The 20367-nt window shown below is 52.0% G+C and overlaps 1 protein-coding gene across 1 annotated transcript in view; it reads left to right on the forward strand.

Moving 5' to 3' along the window:
• Positions 1–20367, forward strand: part of LOC139266720 (dynein axonemal heavy chain 6-like) — a 199542-nt gene that overhangs the window by 71131 nt on the left and 108044 nt on the right. The window contains exons 3-4 of the mRNA XM_070884305.1: positions 2074–2206; positions 9836–9912. Coding sequence (XP_070740406.1) covers positions 2074–2206; positions 9836–9912 — 210 coding nt within the window. The remainder of the gene's footprint in view (positions 1–2073; positions 2207–9835; positions 9913–20367) is intronic.

A 20367-nucleotide genomic window follows, 5' to 3' on the forward strand; every position in this document is an offset into this window, starting at 1 on the left:
TACTGGCCCTCCGACAGTGCAACTCCCTCAGTACTGGCCCTCCGACAGTGCAACTCCCTCAGTACTGTCCCTCCGACAGTGCAGCACTCCCTCAGTATTGACCCTCCCGACAGTACAGGTTCCTCAGTACTGCCCCTCCAACAGTGCAACGCTCCCTCAGTACTTCCCCTCTGACAGTGCAACGCTCCCTCAGTACTGCCCCTCTGACAGTCCAGTGCTCCCTCAGTACTGCTCGGCGCTCCCTCAGTACTGCCCCTCCGACAGTGCAACGCTCCCTCAGTACTGCCCCTCCGACAGTGCAACGCTCCCTCAGTACTGCCCCTCCGACAGTGCAGCGCTCCCTCAGTACCGTCCCTCCGGCAGTGCAGCTTCCTCAGTACTGCCCCTCCGACAGTGCAGCTCCCTCAGTACTTCCCCTCTGACAGTGCAGCGCTCCCTCAGTAACGCCCCTCCGACAGTGCAGCACTCCCTCAGTACTGCCCCCGCCCCCGACAGTGCAGTGTTCCCTCAGTACTGCCCCTCCGACAGTGCAGCTTCCTCAGTACTTCTCCTCTGACAGTGCAGTGCTCCTTCAGTAACGCCCCTCCGACAGTGCAGCACTCCCTCAATACTGCCCCTCCGACAGTGCAGCGCTCCCTCAGTAACGCCCCTCCGACAGTGCAGCACTCCCTCAGTACTGCCCCCGCCCCCGACAGTACAGTGCTCCCTCAGTACTGCCCCTCCGAAAGTGCAGCACTCCCTCAGTGCTGCCCCTCCCCCCCCCTCCGACAGTGCAGCTCCCTCAGTACTGCCCCTCTGACAGTGCAGCGCTCCCTCAGTATTGATCCTCCAACAGTGCAGCTCCCTCAGTGAATGCACAGGTGATGCTAGGTTCAGATGAGACAGGCTAATGTCAGGAGTTTATAAGCCTGAAGTGTGGAGATATTCAGTGGCCTCAGAGTGAGACCACTGAAAGACTTTCATCCTCAGTGATGACTTCCCAGCAGCAGGAATGGCATTCCCTCTGGGCATCCCCTTGTATACCATGATCACGCTGGGGGTGGAGGAACACAGGATGGAGCAAAGGAGAGTCAGGCAGCAATTCAGGAGAATGGACCACACCAGATATGACCCCACCCCATCAGAATATACAGGCAGCTCAGCTAATATGAGGACCTTAGCAAGGAAGTGCTCAAACGCAGCCAGGCAATAGGGCAGTTCTGTCACCTACAGCGTGAGGAACTTCAGCCACAGGCACCCCCCCGGCACTGCGTCCACAGTGGCTACGGAGCTAATGACCGCACTCAACTTTTATGGCACGTCATTTCAGGCAGCCACGTAACATCTGTAACATCAGCCAGGGTGCAGAGTGGGCATGCACTTGGCAGGTAACCTTTGGCATCACAACAAGGCAGCAGCAAGATAGGGTGTCCAGTTTCACTGGGGTTCTGGGTTTCCCAAGATCCAGGGAGCAACAGGTGGCACCCAAGTTGCTTTACACACTCCCACACAAAACCCCCTCACCCTTCTCAACAGGAAGGCCTTCCACACCCGGTGTGTCCTATATAGTTGTGGCCTGCTGTGCCCTGAAAAAAGGCCTTGGACATTGCTGGGGGTGGGAGGGGGGAGGGCGTGGGGGGAATTGGCTGTTGTGTGGCCCTTGCTGCTCTGGGAGCAGAGTACCATGATAAATTTCCCTCAGAGGGTTCTCATTGATTGCTGCAAAGAGGCATCAGAGCACGTTTCAACGCTGAACCATACCGTCGTCATCAGTGCCTGATCTCCATCTCTCACACCTTCAAATAAACAGTCCTTCAGTACCCATCCTACAACATTCCACATCATCCCTCTTTGCCCCTAACATGATCGAGCCAGTTATCATCACCTGATTGAATAATTCTAGCACCAGATGTAAAGCCTGTTTAAGACTCGAGTCCAGGATGCCTTTTTTTTTGCCTACACCAATATGACAGGTGATGCACCTCGAGCTCATATCAGCAGACACTTCCTGCCCGCCATATTAGGCTTAGGCTTAGGCTTCTGTCTGTCGCCCGATAAATAGCCCCGTATTTCAATTTTGTTTACTCTCTGTAGGTGAATCTGGTGTTGGAAAGTCCGCTATCATTCAGGAACTTCTTTCAAAGCTTCAGAAACCCAAAGGTTCATCGATCCAAACAAAGACTATCCTGGGGAACGTCTTCCTGTTCAATGAGATGAAACACGAAAGGTGAGGTGGCACATATCTACATTACTAAAAGTAGGCAATGTGTGAGTCTGGTGAGTTGGTTGATGCATGGTGTCTCTTTCTAGCAACCTGACTGGTTCATGGGAATCGTGTGATCATTGATATCATATGTCATGTGGCTACCACAGGTTAATTTCTGTGCTCCTGCTCCCCGAGGGCCTACCTAGTCCCAGTCCAACCTTGGACTCACATCTTGTTTTAACCCAGTTCTCAATCTCCTTGGCGTTCTCCTGGGCCTGTGCCTGGATCTGACCTCCACCAGTTGGTCTGCTAAACATGCTGCATTTCAAGAATACAGGCACAAATCTATGCTTGGCTTGATCATGTTAGGGGCAAAGAGGGATGATGTGGAGTGTTGTAGGATGGGTACTCAGGACTGTTTATTGAAGGTGTGACAGATGGAAATCAGGCACCGATGACAAAGGTAGCATTCAGTGCTGGGTCCTTAGCTATTTGCAATCTGTATTAATGACCCAGATGAAGGGACCGAGTGTAATGTATCCAAGTTTGTTGACAGTACAAAGCTAGGTGGGACAGCAAGCTGTGTGGAGAACACAAAGCATCTGCAAAGGGATGTAGATAGACTAAGTGAGTGGGCAGTATGGTGGCAGATGGAGTATATTGTAGGGAAATGTGAGGTTATTCACTTAGGTAGGAAGTATATTAACTTTAAATGTTGGTGTTCAGAGAGATTTGGGTGTCCTTGTGCAAGGAAAACAGAAAGCTAACATTAAGGAAGGCAAATGGCATGTTGTCCTTTATTGCAAGGGGTTTGGAGTATGAGTAAGGGGGGCCAAAATTCAGGCCCGCCAGAAAGCTGGCGCACTTACATTTTTTAAGTGCTTTTACCGCCGTCTCGGAAGAGGTTGACTCTTGATCGATATTCAGGTCTCTTGTCTTTTTTTTTTAAGCGGCCAGGAAGTCAGTCATGGGGGCGGAAGTGCGGTGGTAAGTGTGGGTGAGGGGCGGGAGTGGAGGCGGGAAGGATTCTCCGCCGTTGTCACTCAGCATTGGAACGGTGGTAACGTCATTGCGTGCTTGCGTTACCCTGTATCTCCGAATCGCCGAATCTTTAGGATTGGCCACTGGGCCACCAGGGACGGTTTCGGCCGGGCTGGAAAAAAAATAAAATGGCAGCCGCGGCATTGGGCCCTTGCCTTTAATGGCCGCCACGCAGCCAGGGCTGACCGAGGGAATGAAAGGTGCACCGACAGAGAAAGCTGTCGGGGGCACCACTCGGCGGGCATTAGATTTTTCGGCCTGAATACAGACGGAGGTGGGGGTCCCGGTGGTGCGCGCACTGATGACACTCTTACGACCGCTTGGCAGCAGCGGGGCGGAAATTCAGACTGCCAGAAAACCCCCCCCCCACCTGCTGAATTTGGCTGGCGGCAGCCATTCGACCAGAAATCGGGGCCATTGGATTCTGCCACTTGGCTGCCGCATTCCAGCAGTAACAGGCCTTATCGGCACCCTGAATTTCAGCCCCAGGAAGTCTTGCTACAATTGTACAGGGCCTTGGTTAGACCACACCTGGAGTACCGTGCCCAGTTTTAGTTTCCTTATTTAAGGAAGGATATACTTGCCATGGAGGCGGTACAATGGAGATACAAAATTAAGAAATAGGAGCAGGAGTAGGCCATTTGGACCCTCGAGCCTGCTCTGCCATGCAATAAGATCATGGCTGATCTGATCATGGGCTCAGCTCCACTTCCCTGCCCGCTCCCCATAACCCTTTATTCTCTTAGCACTCAAAAATCTGTCTGTCTCCGCCTTAAATATATTAAATGACCCATCCTCCACAGCACTCTGGGGCAGAGAATTCCACAGATTTACAACCCTCATGCTGACTGTCCTTGATTAATCTATGTCTTTCTAAATGAAGATTTATCCTATCAGCCATGAGCTAATTGAAAGGTGGGACAGTCTCAAGGGACTGAATGGCCTTCTCCTGTACCGATGTTCCTATAGGTGAATGCAGCAATATTGTATGCACAGCAGTGAGATGAATGAGCAGTTATGGGAAGAGTGCTGACCACCTCGAGGAAACCTCCCTCCTTTTCTTCTTTGAAGAGTGTCATGTGATCTTTGACCTTCACCTAACCTGGCAGCAGGTTTAACGTCGGAGCTGAATGATGTCATCTCTGACAGTGCAATGCTCCCTCAGCACTGCACTAACATGCCAGCCTAGGGAGTGCAATTTATACCCACAACTCTTTGACTCAGAGGCAAGAGAGCGACTAACTGAGCCAAGCTGACACTACCTGGGGTGGGGGTGAGGGCGAGACGAGATACGGGTGCGAACATTGGGGGAAGTGAAATTCAGTGGGTGGATAATTTAACCAAACCCTAGTTACAAACAACCTCCAGTTTCCTCTCTGATGGAAAATAGGAAGAAATGCCCCCAAATTATCCGAGGTGATCAATGCCTTGCAGGAGGACAGAGTTGGAGACACGCGATACCGCTCATGTTGGTATTATAGGTGTCAACCGCCGCTCAGTTCGTAACATTTTAGCTTCTGAGTCACACGTCTTGGGTTCAAGCCCCACTCCAGAGCCTGAAGCACAAACTCTGGGCCCACATTCCCAGTGCCAGTACTGAGGGAGCGCTGCACTGTCGGAGGGGCAGTACTGAGGGAGTGCTGCACTGTCGGAGGGGCAGTACTGAGGGAGTGCTGCACTGTCGGAGGGGCAGTACTGAGGGAGTGCTGCACTGTCGGAGGGGCAGTACTGAGGGAGTGCTGCACTGTCGGAGGGGCAGTACTGAGGGAGTGCTGCACTGTCGGAGGGGCAGTACTGAGGGAGTGCCGCACTGTCGGAGGGGCAGTACTGAGGGAGTGCCGCACTGTCGGAGGGGCAGTACTGAGGGAGTGCTGCACTGTCGGAGGGGCAGTACTGAGGGAGTGCTGCACTGTCGGAGGGGCAGTACTGAGGGAGTGCTGCACTGTCGGAGGGGCAGTACTGTGGGAGTGCTGCACTGTCGGAGGGGCAGTACTGAGGGAGTGCTGCACTGTCGGAGGGTCAGTACTGAGGGAGTGCTGCACTGTCGGAGGGGCAGTACTGAGGGAGTGCCGCACTGTCGGAGGGGCAGTACTGAGGGAGTGCTGCACTGTCGGAGGGGCAGTACTGAGGGAGTGCTGCACTGTCGGAGGGGCAGTACTGAGGGAGTGCTGCACTGTCGGAGGGGCAGTACTGTGGGAGTGCTGCACTGTCGGAGGGGCAGTACTGAGGGAGTGCTGCACTGTCGGAGGGTCAGTACTGAGGGAGCGCCACACTGTCAGGGAGCAGTACTGAGAGAGTGCCGCACTGTCGGAGGGGCAGTACTGAGGGAGTGCTGCACTGTCGGAGGGGCAGTACTGTGGGAGTGCTGCACTGTCGGAGGGGCAGTACTGTGGGAGTGCTGCACTGTCGGAGGGACCGTACTGAGGGAGCGCTGCAGGTCAAAGAGGCAGTACTGAGGGAGCACTGCACTGTAGGAGGGGCAGTACTGAGGGAACACTGCACTGTCGAAAGGTGAGTACTGAGGAAGTGCTGCACTACCGGAGGGGCAGTACTGAGGGGGCGTTGCACTGTCGGAGGGACAGCACTGATGGAGCGCTGCACTGTCGGAGGGTCAGTACTGAGGGAGCGCCACACTGTCAGGGAGCAGTACTGAGAGAGTGCCGCACTGTCGGAGGGTCAGTACCGAGGGAGTACTGCACTGTCAGGAGGGCAAGACTGAGGGAGCGCTGCACTGTGGGAGAGGCAGTACTGAGGTAGTGCTGCACTGTTGGGGGGGCAGTACTGAGGGAGCGCTGCACTGTCGGAGGGGCAGTACTGAGGGAGTGCTGCACTGTCGGAGGGGCAGGACTGAGGGAGTGCTGCACTGTCGGAGGGGCAGTACTGAGGGAGTGCCGCACTGTCAGAGGGGCAGTACTGAGGGAGTACTGCACTGTCGGAGGGGCAGTACTGAGGGAGTGCCGCACTGTCGGAGGGGCAGTACTGAGGGAGTGCTGCACTGTCGGAGGGGCAGTACTGAGGGAGTGCTGCACTGTCGGAGGGGCAGTACTGAGGGAGTGCTGCACTGTCGGAGGGGCAGTACTGTGGGAGTGCTGCACTGTCGGAGGGGCAGTACTGAGGGAGTGCTGCACTGTCGGAGGGTCAGTACTGAGGGAGCGCCACACTGTCAGGGAGCAGTACTGAGAGAGTGCCGCACTGTCGGAGGGGCAGTACTGAGGGAGTGCTGCACTGTCGGAGGGGCAGTACTTTGGGAGTGCTGCACTGTCGGAGGGGCAGTACTGTGGGAGTGCTGCACTGTCGGAGGGACCGTACTGAGGGAGCGCTGCAGGTCAAAGAGGCAGTACTGAGGGAGCACTGCACTGTAGGAGGGGCAGTACTGAGGGAGCACTGCACTGTCGAAAGGTGAGTACTGAGGAAGTGCTGCACTACCGGAGGGGCAGTACTGAGGGGGCGTTGCACTGTCGGAGGGACAGCACTGATGGAGCGCTGCACTGTCGGAGGGTCAGTACTGAGGGAGCGCCACACTGTCAGGGAGCAGTACTGAGAGAGTGCCGCACTGTCGGAGGGTCAGTACCGAGGGAGTACTGCACTGTCAGGAGGGCAAGACTGAGGGAGCGCTGCACTGTCGGAGGGGCAGTACTGAGGGAGTGCTGCACTGTCGGAGGGGCAGTACTGAGGGAGCGCTGCATTGTCGGAGAGGCAGCACTGAGGGATTGCTGCACTGTCGGAGGGGCAGTACTGAGGGAGTGCTACACTGTCAGAGGGGCAGTACTGAGGGAGCGCCGCACTGACAGAGGGGCAGCACTGAGGGAGAGCTGCACTGTCGGAAGGACAGTACTGAGGGAGCGCCGCATTGACAGAGGGGCAGTACTGAGGGAGCGCTGCACTGTCGGAGGGGCCGTACTGAGGGATTGCTGCACTGTCGGAAGGGCAGTACTGAGGGAGAGCTGCACTGTCGGAGGGGCCGTACTGAGGGATTGCTGCACTGTCGGAGAGGCAATACTGAGGGAGCGCTGCACTGTTTTCGGGGCAGTACTGAGGGAGTGTTGCACTGTCGGGACGGGCAGTACTGAGGGAGTGCAGCACTGTTGGAGGGGCAGTACTGAGGGAATGCTGCACTGTCGGAGGGGCAGTACTGAGGGTGCGCTGCACTGTCGGAGGGGCAGTACTGAGGAAGTGCTGCACTGTCGGAGGGGCAGTACTGAGGGAGCACTGCACTGTCGGAGGGGCAGTACTGAGGGAGCGCTGCACTGTCAGAGGGGCAGTACTGAGGGAGCGCTGCACTGTCGGAGGGGCAGTACTGAGGGAGCGCTGCACTGTCGGAGGGGCTGTACTGAGGGAGCGCTGCACTGTCGGAGGGGCAGTACTGAGGGACCGCTGCACTGTCGGAGGGGCAGTACTGAGGGAGCGCTGCACTGTCGGAGGGGCAGTACTGAGGGAGCGCTGCACTGTTGGAGGGGCAGTACTGAGGGAGCGCTGCACTGTTGGAGGGGCAGTACTGAGGGAGCGCTGTGCTGTTGGAGGGGCAGTACTGAGGGAGTGCTGCACTGTCGGAGGGGCAGTACTGAGGGAGTGCTGCACTGTCGGAGGGGCAGTACTGAGGGAGTGCCGCACTGTCAGAGGGGCAGTACTGAGGGAGTGCTGCACTGTCGGAGGGGCAGTACTGAGGGAGTGCCGCACTGTCGGAGGGGCAGTACTGAGGGAGTGCTGCACTGTCGGAGGGGCAGTACTGAGGGAGTGCTGCACTGTCGGAGGGGCAGTACTGAGGGAGTGCTGCACTGTCGGAGGGGCAGTACTGTGGGAGTGCTGCACTGTCGGAGGGGCAGTACTGAGGGAGTGCTGCACTGTCGGAGGGTCAGTACTGAGGGAGCGCCACACTGTCAGGGAGCAGTACTGAGAGAGTGCCGCACTGTCGGAGGGGCAGTACTGAGGGAGTGCTGCACTGTCGGAGGGGCAGTACTTTGGGAGTGCTGCACTGTCGGAGGGGCAGTACTGTGGGAGTGCTGCACTGTCGGAGGGACCGTACTGAGGGAGCGCTGCAGGTCAAAGAGGCAGTACTGAGGGAGCACTGCACTGTAGGAGGGGCAGTACTGAGGGAGCACTGCACTGTCGAAAGGTGAGTACTGAGGAAGTGCTGCACTACCGGAGGGGCAGTACTGAGGGGGCGTTGCACTGTCGGAGGGACAGCACTGATGGAGCGCTGCACTGTCGGAGGGTCAGTACTGAGGGAGCGCCACACTGTCAGGGAGCAGTACTGAGAGAGTGCCGCACTGTCGGAGGGTCAGTACCGAGGGAGTACTGCACTGTCAGGAGGGCAAGACTGAGGGAGCGCTGCACTGTCGGAGGGGCAGTACTGAGGGAGTGCTGCACTGTCGGAGGGGCAGTACTGAGGGAGCGCTGCATTGTCGGAGAGGCAGCACTGAGGGATTGCTGCACTGTCGGAGGGGCAGTACTGAGGGAGTGCTACACTGTCAGAGGGGCAGTACTGAGGGAGCGCCGCACTGACAGAGGGGCAGCACTGAGGGAGAGCTGCACTGTCGGAAGGACAGTACTGAGGGAGCGCCGCATTGACAGAGGGGCAGTACTGAGGGAGCGCTGCACTGTCGGAGGGGCCGTACTGAGGGATTGCTGCACTGTCGGAAGGGCAGTACTGAGGGAGAGCTGCACTGTCGGAGGGGCCGTACTGAGGGATTGCTGCACTGTCGGAGAGGCAATACTGAGGGAGCGCTGCACTGTTTTCGGGGCAGTACTGAGGGAGTGTTGCACTGTCGGGACGGGCAGTACTGAGGGAGTGCAGCACTGTTGGAGGGGCAGTACTGAGGGAATGCTGCACTGTCGGAGGGGCAGTACTGAGGGTGCGCTGCACTGTCGGAGGGGCAGTACTGAGGAAGTGCTGCACTGTCGGAGGGGCAGTACTGAGGGAGCACTGCACTGTCGGAGGGGCAGTACTGAGGGAGCGCTGCACTGTCAGAGGGGCAGTACTGAGGGAGCGCTGCACTGTCGGAGGGGCAGTACTGAGGGAGCGCTGCACTGTCGGAGGGGCTGTACTGAGGGAGCGCTGCACTGTCGGAGGGGCAGTACTGAGGGACCGCTGCACTGTCGGAGGGGCAGTACTGAGGGAGCGCTGCACTGTCGGAGGGGCAGTACTGAGGGAGCGCTGCACTGTTGGAGGGGCAGTACTGAGGGAGCGCTGCACTGTTGGAGGGGCAGTACTGAGGGAGCGCTGTGCTGTTGGAGGGGCAGTACTCCCTTTGAGATGAGACATTAAGCCGAGATCCCCATCTGCCCTCTCAGGTGGATGGAAGCGATTCCATGGCACTATTTGAAATGAGTCGGGAAGTTCTCCCCGATGTGCTGTCAATATTAATCCCTCAACCAACATGAATAAAGCTGGTTATCTGTTCATTATCACATTGCTGTGCATAATTTGCTCTCAGCTTTCCTACATTACAACAGTGGCTACACTTCCAAATTACTTCATTGGCTGTGAAGTGCTTTCGGACGTCCCGAGTGTGTGAAAGACACTTTATAAATACAAGTCTTTCTTTTACTGTTCTCAGAGAGGAAGTAGAACTGAGGTTGAATTGTTTCTCTGTGTCCTACATATTGCAGCATGGTGGCGGACATCGGCTATCTGGCAGACGGTTTCAGCGAGGACGTGAACACGGACCCGTCCTGTATCGATGGAGGTATGACACGTCAATATCGCTACCATAGCGAGAACGATGATGGGTGTGAAAGGCAGCAAGCCTCGGGATATATGGTTGTGGTTGTTGTCATTTTCAGAATGTTATCTGTTAGCTTCATGATTTATGGTTCCTCCCAACCCCCCGCCCTTAACAAGCCCTCTGATAATGAGGTGACATTATTTGCTTAACACCTCTTCACCTTGTGAAGTGCTGTTTTATATAATCACACAATGGCTTGCAACAGGTTGCGAATGTCACCTAAAGGAATCATTTGGAATCCTGCTCTCGAAGCAGAGAACGTTTCACTGCCAGAATCCCCTATTCTCCATTTAGCAATTGAAGCCACGTTAATCTTAATTAGTGCCTCTTACTTGCATCATAAAGTGGCGACAGGTTACTCGGAGCATCAGACGGTTCCAGTCAAACACTTCAAAAAGATTTATTTCATTGTTTATTTTCAAAGGAGTTTTTCACATACAGACAGAAAGAACAAAGAAATGAGGGTGCACAGGAGATTTACTAGAATGGGACCAGAGTTGAAAGACTTCAGCTATGTGGAGAGACTGGAGAAGCTGGGGTTGTTCTCCTTGGAGCAGAGAAGATTGAGAAATGATAACAGCAATCTGTATTTATATAGTGCCTTTAACATAGTAAAACGTCCCAAAGAGTTATAAGGCAAAAAATAAATCAATAAATTTGACACGTAAGAAGAAATTACGGCAGATAACCAAAAGCTTGGTCAAAGGGGTAGGTTTTAAGGAGCGTCTGAAAGGAGGAGAGAGAGGTAGAGAGATTTAGGGAGGGAGTTCCAGAGCTTGGGGCCCAGACAGCTGAAGGCACGGCCACCGATGGATGAGCCGTTATAATCAGGGATGATAAGGGATCAGCTCTGTGGAGAGGCTGGAGAAGCTGGGGTTGTTTTCCACACCCCGTTACCCGTTTCCCACTGGCTGGTCCCCTGAAGTTACAACAGACGGGAGATAGATTCACCCCCACTCAGAGTTCATTCGCCTATCAGCAGCTTGGGCGAGGCTAGCAGGACCAAACCCTTAATACAAACCACTGCAGGTGTCGAATGCCCGTAGATGGTGCTGCACCTTGAAAGAGCATGGTGCTGAAATGACCCCTCTCCTTAAGGCCTGTTACCACCGCAAATCGGCGGCCTCGCTGCGGAGTGGCGTGGCCGCTGACTTTTCGTGGAATGGCCGCTGATAGCCCAATTGCCCTTCCAAGGTTTCCCGGCGGTGTCCCGATCTCCCTCCACCCCACCACCACCGCTCCACTGCTGCCGATCCGTGTTAACCGTGTCATCACCGTGCGCCCCGCCGATCTACCCCTCCGATGGCGACATTCTCCGCTGAAAATCTTTGGCCCGCCCGGCGGTGCCAAAACCTGTTTTTTCCCGGTGGCCCAGTGAGGCTGTGGCCTCCTGCACCGGCGGCGTGGCTTCCCTTAAAGGGGAGGACGCACTGCTGCTGCCACCACGTTTTTTTTGTCGGCTGACTGCCATGTCAGCCCGACAATTATGCCACCGGATTCGGCCGGGCTCCCAACAGGCAGCCTGGCTCCCCCTCTTGGGTACCAGGCCGCTGGCCCGATCGAAACCCTCCCTGGTGCCCCAGTGGACCAAAGTTTTAAAATCGCGAAGGCTCTCTCCTTTAACTCCGCACCGCCTCCATCTACCGACCCTCAGGTGTACTCACAGCCCCAACTTCCACCTCTCAAGTGTACTCACAGCCCCAACTTCCGCCCCTCTCGTGCAGTCACCGCCCCATTAAGAGCTTCCGGATCCAAGTAAAAACAAACAAAGAGCAGAATTTCAGTCAAGTGGCGACCTCAACCACAGCTGCGATAAAAACCATTGAAACGGGGTGTATGTGCCTTGTATCGGGCGGGGGGCAATTTCTACCCCCAACTCTCCGGCTGCACCCGAGCCAAAGGGACGTGGTAGGGTAGATTCCTCCACAGTCTATCTCACACACATTGGATACTTCCCAATGGTGGTAGGTCCAGCAGGGAGGAGAGTTAGTGCGAGGCAGCTGACACAGCCACTCTGGTCACCAGCTCAGAGAGACAAAGGCAGCGACTGTGGCCCACTGCGCAGGCCTGTTGGCTGCAGTAGGATATAGAATCATAGAATCTTACAGACAGAAGGAGGGGCCTGTGCCGGCTCTTTGAAGGAGCTATCCAATTAGTCCCACGCCCGAGCTTTTTCCCCATAACCCTGCCAATTAGACCTCTTCAAGTACATGTCCAATTGTCCTTTGAAAGTTCCAATGGAATCTGATTCCTCCACCCTTTCAGGTCGAGCGTTCCAAATCATAATAACCCTCTGTGTGATAACCTTTCTCCGCATTTCCCCTCTCGTTCTTTGACCAATTATTTGAAATCTATGACCTCTGGTTACCGACCCACTTGCCAGAGGAAATAGTTCCTCCGTACTTGCTCGATCAAAAGCCTCCATTATTTTGAATTGCTGGTTATGTGAGGTCCAAGAGCAGGAGAGGGAAACCATTTGTCCAGGCCCCGGTCCCACTCGAATGACTCCTCTCGTTCTGTGATACATAGAAACATAGAAAATAGGTGCAGGAGCAGGCCTTTCGGCCCTTCGAGCCTGCACCACCATTCAATATCATGGCTGATCATGCAACTTCAGTACCCCTCTCCTGCTTTCTCTCCATACCCCCCTGATTCCTTTAGCCGTAAGGACCACATCTAACTTCCTTTTGAATATATCCAATGAACTGGACTCAACTACTTTCTGTGGCAGAGAATTCCACAGGTTCACAATTCTCTGGGTGAAAAAGTTTCTCCTCATCTTGGTCCTATATGGCTTACCCCTGATCCTTAGACTGTGACCCCTGGTTCTGGACTTCCCCAACATCGGGAACATTCTTCCTGCATCTAACCTGTCCAATCCCATCAGAATTTTATATGTTTCTATGAGATCCCCTCTCATTCTTCTAAATTCCAGTGAATATAAGCCCAGTCGATCCAGTCTTTCTTCATATGTCAGTCCTGCCATCCCGGGAATCAGTCTGATGAACCTTCGCTGCACTCCCTCAAGAGCAAGAATGTCCTTTTTCAGATTAGGAGACCAAAACTGCACACAATATTCCAGGTGTGGTCTCACATAGGCCCTGTACAACTGCAGTAAGACCTCCCTGCTCCTAGACTCAAATCCCCTAGCTATGACGGCCAATATGCCATTTGCTTTCTTCACCGCCTGCTGTACCTTCATGCCAACTTTCAATGACTGATGTACCATGACACCCAGGTCTTGTTGCACCTCCCCTTTTACTAATCTGTCACCATTCAGATAATAATCTGCCTTCCTGTTTTTGCCACCAAAGTGGATAACCTCACACTTATCCACCTTATACTGCATCTGCCATGCATTTGCTCACTCACCTAACCTGTCCAAGTCACCCTGCAGCCTCTTAGTATCCTCCTCACAGCTCACACTGCCACCCAGCTTAGTGTCATCTGCAAACTTGGAGATATTACATTCAATTCCTTCATCTAAATCAATAATATATATTGTAAATAGCTGGGGTCCCAGCACTGAACCTTGCGGTACCCCACTGGTCACTGCCTGCCATTCTGAAAAGGACCCGTTTATTCCCACTCTTTGCTTCCTGTCTGCCAACCAGTTCTCTATCCACATCAATACATTACCCCCAATACCATGTGCATTAATTTTGAGTGGCTTGTGATCTGTTTCCATTTCAAACTGAAGATCAAACACATACTGATGCATCTTTTTAACCCCATACACACAGGCTAGTGCTTCTTTCTCGACCGTGCTGTAGGCTCTTTCTGCCTTTGGCAAACTTTTTGAAGCATATGCAACAGGTTGTAATTTTCCCGACTCATTAGCTTGTTGGAGCACGCAACCAACTCCATATGATGAAGCATCACAGGCCAATACTAGACGCTTACACAGATCATAATGTACTAGCAGCTTGTTAGAGCAAAGCAGATTAGTAGCTTTCTCAAAAGCTCTATCTTGAGACGCAGACCCAGTTGTCGCCTTTTCTTAGTAGCATGTGCAGTGGCTCTAATAAGGTGCTCAATCTAGGTAAGAAGTTACCGAAGTAGTTGAGTAGACCAAGGAACGAACGCAGCTCCGTCACATTCTGAGGCTTGGGTTTTGATGGCCTTGGTTTTCGAGTCTGTAGGCCTGATACCGTCAGCAGCAATTTTCCTCCCCAGGAATTCGACTTCTAGGACCATGAAGACGCACTTTGAGCATTTCAGTCTGAGTCCCACTTTGTCCAGACGATGTAGAACCTCTTCCAGGTTGTTCAGATGTTCGGCAGAGTCACGACCTGTGACCAGTATGTCATCTTGGAACACAGCAGTTCTGGGGACAGACTTCAGTAGACTCTCCATGTTCCTCTGAAGTATGGCTGCAGCCGAGCCCATTCCAAAAGGGCACCTGTTGTAGATAAACAGTCCTTTATGAGTGTTGATGCACCTAAGTTTTTTCGACGTGTCGACCAACTCCTGTGTCATGTAGGCTGACATCAGATCCAGTTTTGTGAACGACTGCCCACTGGCTAGCGTTGCAAACAGATCATCAGCCTTCGGTAACGGGTATTGATCCTGTTTCGAAACTCGGTTGGTTGTAACATTGTAGTTTCCACAAATCCTGACAGTGCCATCACTTTTCAACACGGGAACAATGGGGCTGGCCCATTCATTAAATTGATCCCTTCATGCTGGAGTCTGTCCAGTTTGATTTTGACCTTCTCCCTCATCATATACAGAACTGCCCGAGCTTTATGATGGACGGGTCTTGCATCTGAGTCCACGTGGATCTGCACCTTGGCTCCCGTGAAATTGCCGATGCCTGGTTCAAACAGCGAGGGGAACTTGCTCAGCACTTGAGCACATGGAGTATCCTCCGACGACGACAACGCTTTGATCTCGTTCCAGTTCCAGTATAACTGCAGTAAGACCTCCCTGCCCCTGTACTCAAATCCCCTCGCTATGAAGGCCAACATGCCATTTGCCTTCTTCACCGCCTGCGGTACCTGCATGCCAAACTTCAATGACTGATGTACCATGACATCCAGGTCTCGTTGCACCTCCCCTTTTCCTAATCTGTCACCATTCACATAATATTCTGTCTTCCTGTTTTTGCCACCAAAATGGATAGCCTCACACTTATCCACATTATACTGCATCTGTCATGTATTTGCCCACTCACCAAACCTGTCCAAGTCACCCTGCAGTCTCTTAGCATCCTCCTCACAGCTCACACCGCCACCCAGCTTCGTGTCATCTGCAAACTTGGAGATATTACACTCAATTCCTTCATCTAAATCATTAATGTATATTGTAAAGAGCTGGGGTCCCAGCACTGAGCCCTGCGCCACTCCACTAGTCACTGCCTTCAATTCTGAAAAGGACCCGTTTATTCCGACTCTCTACTTCCTTTCTGCCAACCAGTTCTCTATCCACGTCAATACATTGCCCCCAATACCATGTGCTTTAATTGTGCACACTAATCTCTTGTGTGGGACCTTGTTAAAAGCCTTTTGAAAGTCCAAATACACCACATCCACTGGTTCTCCCTTTTCCACTCTACTAGTTACATCCTCAAAAAACTGTAGAAGATTTGTCAAGCATGATTTCCCTTTCATAAATCCATGCCGACTTGGATCACTGCTTTCCAAATACGCTGTTATTACATCTTTAAGAATTAATTCCAGCATTTTCCCCACTACCGATGTCAGGCTAACCGATCTATAATTCCCTGTTTTCTCTCTCCCTCATTTTTTAAAAAGTGGTGTTACATTAGCTACCCTCCAATCCATAGAAACTGATCCAGATTCCATGGAATGTTGGAAAATGATCACCAATGCATCTACTATTTCTAGGGCCAGTTCCTTAAGTACCCTGGGATGCTGACAATCAGGCCCTAGGGATTTATCGACCTTCAATCCCATCAATTTCCCTAACACAATTTCCTGACTAATAAGGATTTCCCTCAGTTCTCTCAGTTGCTCCTTCTCGCTAGACCCTCGGTCCCCTAATATTTTCGGGAGGTTATTTGTGTGTTCCTTAGTGAAGACAGATCCAAAGTATTTGTTCAATTGGTCTGCCATTTCCTTGTTCCCTATTATGAATTCACCTGATTCTGACTGCAAGGGACCTACATTTGTCTTCACTAATCTTTTTCTCTTCACATATCTATAGAAGCTTTTGCAGTCAGTTTTTTATGTTCCAGCAAGCTTCCTCTCAAACTCTATTTTCCCCCTCCTAATTAAACCCTTGTCCTCCTCTGCTGAATTCTAAATTTCTGCCAGTCCTCAGGTTTGCTGCTTTTTCTGGCCAATTTCTATGCCTCTTCCTTGGATTTAACACTATCCCTAATTTGTTAGCCACGGTTGAGCCACCTTCCCCGTTTTATTTTTACTCCAGACAGGGATGTACAATTGTTGTAGTTCATCCATGTGATACAGGCATGAAAGAGTTACAGTTACCTGTGGTAGGTAACTGGCCCTAACACTTCCCAGCATATTAGAAAACATCGCAATCCTGCCTGCAGCATTTCAATACCACATGAAAATAAACACCTCACACTAGCAAACAAAGCTCGTGAATTAAACATCCACTTTCCTTGATTGGGAGTGAAGTGCGGAGGTGGAGAGATTGCAGCAGAGAGAAATGAAAGGCAAGTAAGGAGTGACAAATTCTTTATCGGAATCCAAAGTAATAAAAAGAATAGTTTGAGCAAGATATTTTGTATTGTAAGATTACAGTCTTCAAGATTGTGTCTGTTTTTTGGAAACATTTACAGCACAGAACTCGGCCATTCAGCCCGACTGGTCTGTACCGGTGTCTCAGCTCCATGCAAGTCTCCTCTCACCCTACTTTATGTAACCCTCTCTGTATACACTTCTGTTCCTATCACCCTCATGTACTTATCTAAATTCCCCTTAAATGCATCTATGCTAATCGTCTCAATCACTCTATGTGATAATGAGTTTTGCATTCTAACCACTCTCTGGGTAAAGAAGTTTCTCCTGAATTCCCTCTGGTTTTATTGGTGACTATTTTGTATACTTTCAATTCATTCACGGGATGTGGGTGTTGCTGGCAAGGCCAACATTTATTGCCCATCCTTAATTGCCGTTAAGAAGGTGGTGGTGAGCCACCTTCTTGAACCGCTGCAGTCCGTGAGATGAAGCTACTCCCACAGTGCTGTTAGGGAGGGAGTTCCTGGATTTTGACCCAGCGACGATGACAGAACGGCGATATATTTCAGGATGGTGTGTGACTGGGAGGGGAACGTGGAGATGGTGGTGTTCCCATGCACCTGCTGCCCTTGTCCTTCTAGGTGGTAGAGGTCACGGGTTTGGGAGGTGCTGCCGGAGAAGCCTTGGCGAGTTGCTGCAGTGCATCTTGTAGATGGTACACACTGCAGCCACGGTGCGCCGGTGGTGGAGGGAGTGAATGTTGAAGGTGGGGGATGGGGTGCCAAACAAGTGGGCTGCTTTGTCCTGGATGGTGTTGAGTTTTATGAGCTGCACTCATCCAGGCAAATGGAGAGTATTCCATCACACTCTTGACTTGTGCCCTATTTATGGCCCCTAGTTTTGAACTGCTCACAAGTGGAAACATCTTCTCCATGTCTACCTTACTAATTGCTTTATAATTTTAAAGACTTCTATTTGGTCACCTCTCAGGCTTCTAGAGAAAAGAGCTCCAGCCCCTTCAATCTTTCCTGCTAGTTAATTAGAAGCAGTTGGGGCAAATTGAGCACGTGAATTTAATTGGTGATGGTACAAGTCTAACCATGTTGAAACATTCACTTCCCAGAACGGCTCATTTTATTTTCACACACACACACTCAGTAAAATTATCTCAGCATTGTACACTGAGGCACTCTATCACCTGTCAGAAAGACACACAGGCTTGAACCCATCTAGGATCACAGCACTCAGTAATAATACAGCACAGGGATCAATCTGTAAAAGTGACAGAAGTGCTCGCTGCATGAGACGCAAGCTCCAATTACACGATGCAATCATTCCTAAAGACCTCGGGCCAGCAATGAGTTCATACATCAGTACCATCCCCCCCCCCCCCCCCCCCCAATCTGTTTGCTAGCTTGTTATGCCGTACTTACAGAACTAAAGGAATAGCAAACCTGAGTGACATCCAATTTGTCTCTGAAGCAGAAGCTGTGAAGAGAATTGAAGGGCCCTTTGTCTATTCTCATACGAAAAGAGGACTGGGGGGTGTGCCTGAGCTGTTTAAGCCAGAGGACCGGAGGGTGGAGACGGATACATCCATTGTGCTGGGCCAGGACAGAACAAGGGGGCATCATTAAATGCTCAGGAAACCTTTGCACAGTGTCTGTAGAAGGAGCAGATTTTAATGAGACAAATTACCGTTTCCTTGCTTGTTTTGTGTTCTTATGAACTAAACAAGATATAAAGTGTTGCAGATTCACACTTTCAGTGGTTAACTTAAGGGCCAGACTGCCACCTAGAGGACTGAGTGCAGACGCTGATAAACTATGCAGGGAGTCTATAGGGAGATCACCTGAGCTACATTACTGTACAAACACGTAACATACTCATGTAAAAATCCTTCGTTCACTATTTAATCCAAGGGTAACTTTAACCTGGGTTAAAGTGCTACTTGGACAAATTTCATACAAATGAGTTAAACATTGATGCTCTTATATTGCACAACACGATTCCAGCCAATAGACATCATCATCATCATAGGCAGTCCCTCAGAATCGAGGAAGACTTGCTTCCACTCTTATCATGACTTCTTAGGTGGCTGAACAGTCCAATACGAGAGCCACAGTCTCTGTCACAGGTGGGACAGATAGTCGTTGAGGGAAGGGGTGGGTGGGACAGGTTTGCCGCACTCTCTTTCCGCTGCCTGCGCTTGTTTTCTCCAATCTCTCGGCGATGAGACTCGAGATGCTCAGAGCCCTCCCAGATACACTTCCTCCACTTAGGGCAGTCTTTGGCCAGGGACTCCCAGGTGTCAGTGGGGATGTTGCACTTTATCAGGGAGGCTTTGAGGGTGTCCTTGTAACGTTTCCTCTGCCCACCTTTGGCTCGTTTGCCATGAAGGAGTTCCGAGTAGAGCGCTTGCTTTGGGAGTCTCGTGTCTGGCATGCGGAGCTGATCGAGTGTGGTCAGTGCTTCAATGCTGGGGATGTAGCCTGGTCGAGGACGCTGATGTTGGTGTGCCTGCCCTCCCAGGGGATTTGTAGGATCTTGCGGAGACATCGTTGGTGGTATTTCTCCAGCGACTTGAGGTGTCTACTGTACATGGCCCATGTCTCTGAGTCATACAGGAGGGCGGGTATTGCTACAGCCCTGTAGACCATGAGCTTGGTGGTAGATTTGAGGGCCTCCCCATCCCTATCGCAGTGCCTCCAAATCAGCCTCTAGCTTTCTTCAGAGGTTTGGAATGTTTTGGATTGTGGACCTAAGATTTATTCTTAGCAAATATATAAACAGAGAGCCAGCTGGAGAAGCAAATGCACGAGGGCGATTCACACAATGGGGAGGTGACCCCTGCCAGGCCGCTCCACAGGCTGCCATTGTGTCGGGGCTGATCTTCCTCCCGAGAAGCAGCTGCCTGCTGGAAATGGCACAACCCTGTTGTTTGTTGGGCTGTCATAGACTCTGCTTCTAGCGGTTGAGAGCGACAGCTGGTTTTCAGCACATGCCTTAGTTAGCAGCAGCTGCAGAGAAGTACCTGGGCCGACGGCAGAAACAAACTCACAAATGATCCACACACGACAGCAGTAAGAGTAGCAAGAATGTGCACAATGGGCAAGAGAGTATTACTAAAATGACAGTCAGTTTCTGTCAGGAGGGAAGTAGAAATATCTGACAGAGCGGAGGCAGGCTTCACTCTCGGGAGGAGAAAGACATCCATTTGCACATCCTCAAACTGCCTTTTCCTTGATTTGTTCTCTAGCCAGGCCCCATTGATTGGCGATCCATGGCTTCCCTGGATAGGTGTTGCTGGGCCTTCTGCAGTCCACTGCACACAGCAGTCATTGCAGCAGTCATCATGTGCAGAGCAAGATCACACAAACAGTGATGAAATGAACGACCTGTTAGTCGGCCTCAGATTGTGTTTGTTGAGGGTTAAATATTGGCCAGCACACCAGGAGAGCTCCCTGCTCTTCTTCAAATAGTGCCATGGCCATGGATCTTTCAAATCTGCTTGCCAGGGCAGAAACCTGGGTTTAACAACTCATTAGTGGATGGCACCTCCAACAATCCCCCACCTCTGTCAGTGTTTTCTGGACTTGAACTCAGGACCCGTGTTCTCTCACACTCCCACGTTACCACGAACCATGGTAAATTTTCTGGGCCATCTCTTGAGGTGTTCTTTCTGATGACGGGCAGGTTCCATCATGGGCACCATTTTACTCAAGTTCTCGGTACCATCTATCAC

This window comes from Pristiophorus japonicus, chromosome 7, assembly GCF_044704955.1.
Source record: "Pristiophorus japonicus isolate sPriJap1 chromosome 7, sPriJap1.hap1, whole genome shotgun sequence".
NCBI lineage: Eukaryota > Metazoa > Chordata > Chondrichthyes > Pristiophoridae > Pristiophorus > Pristiophorus japonicus.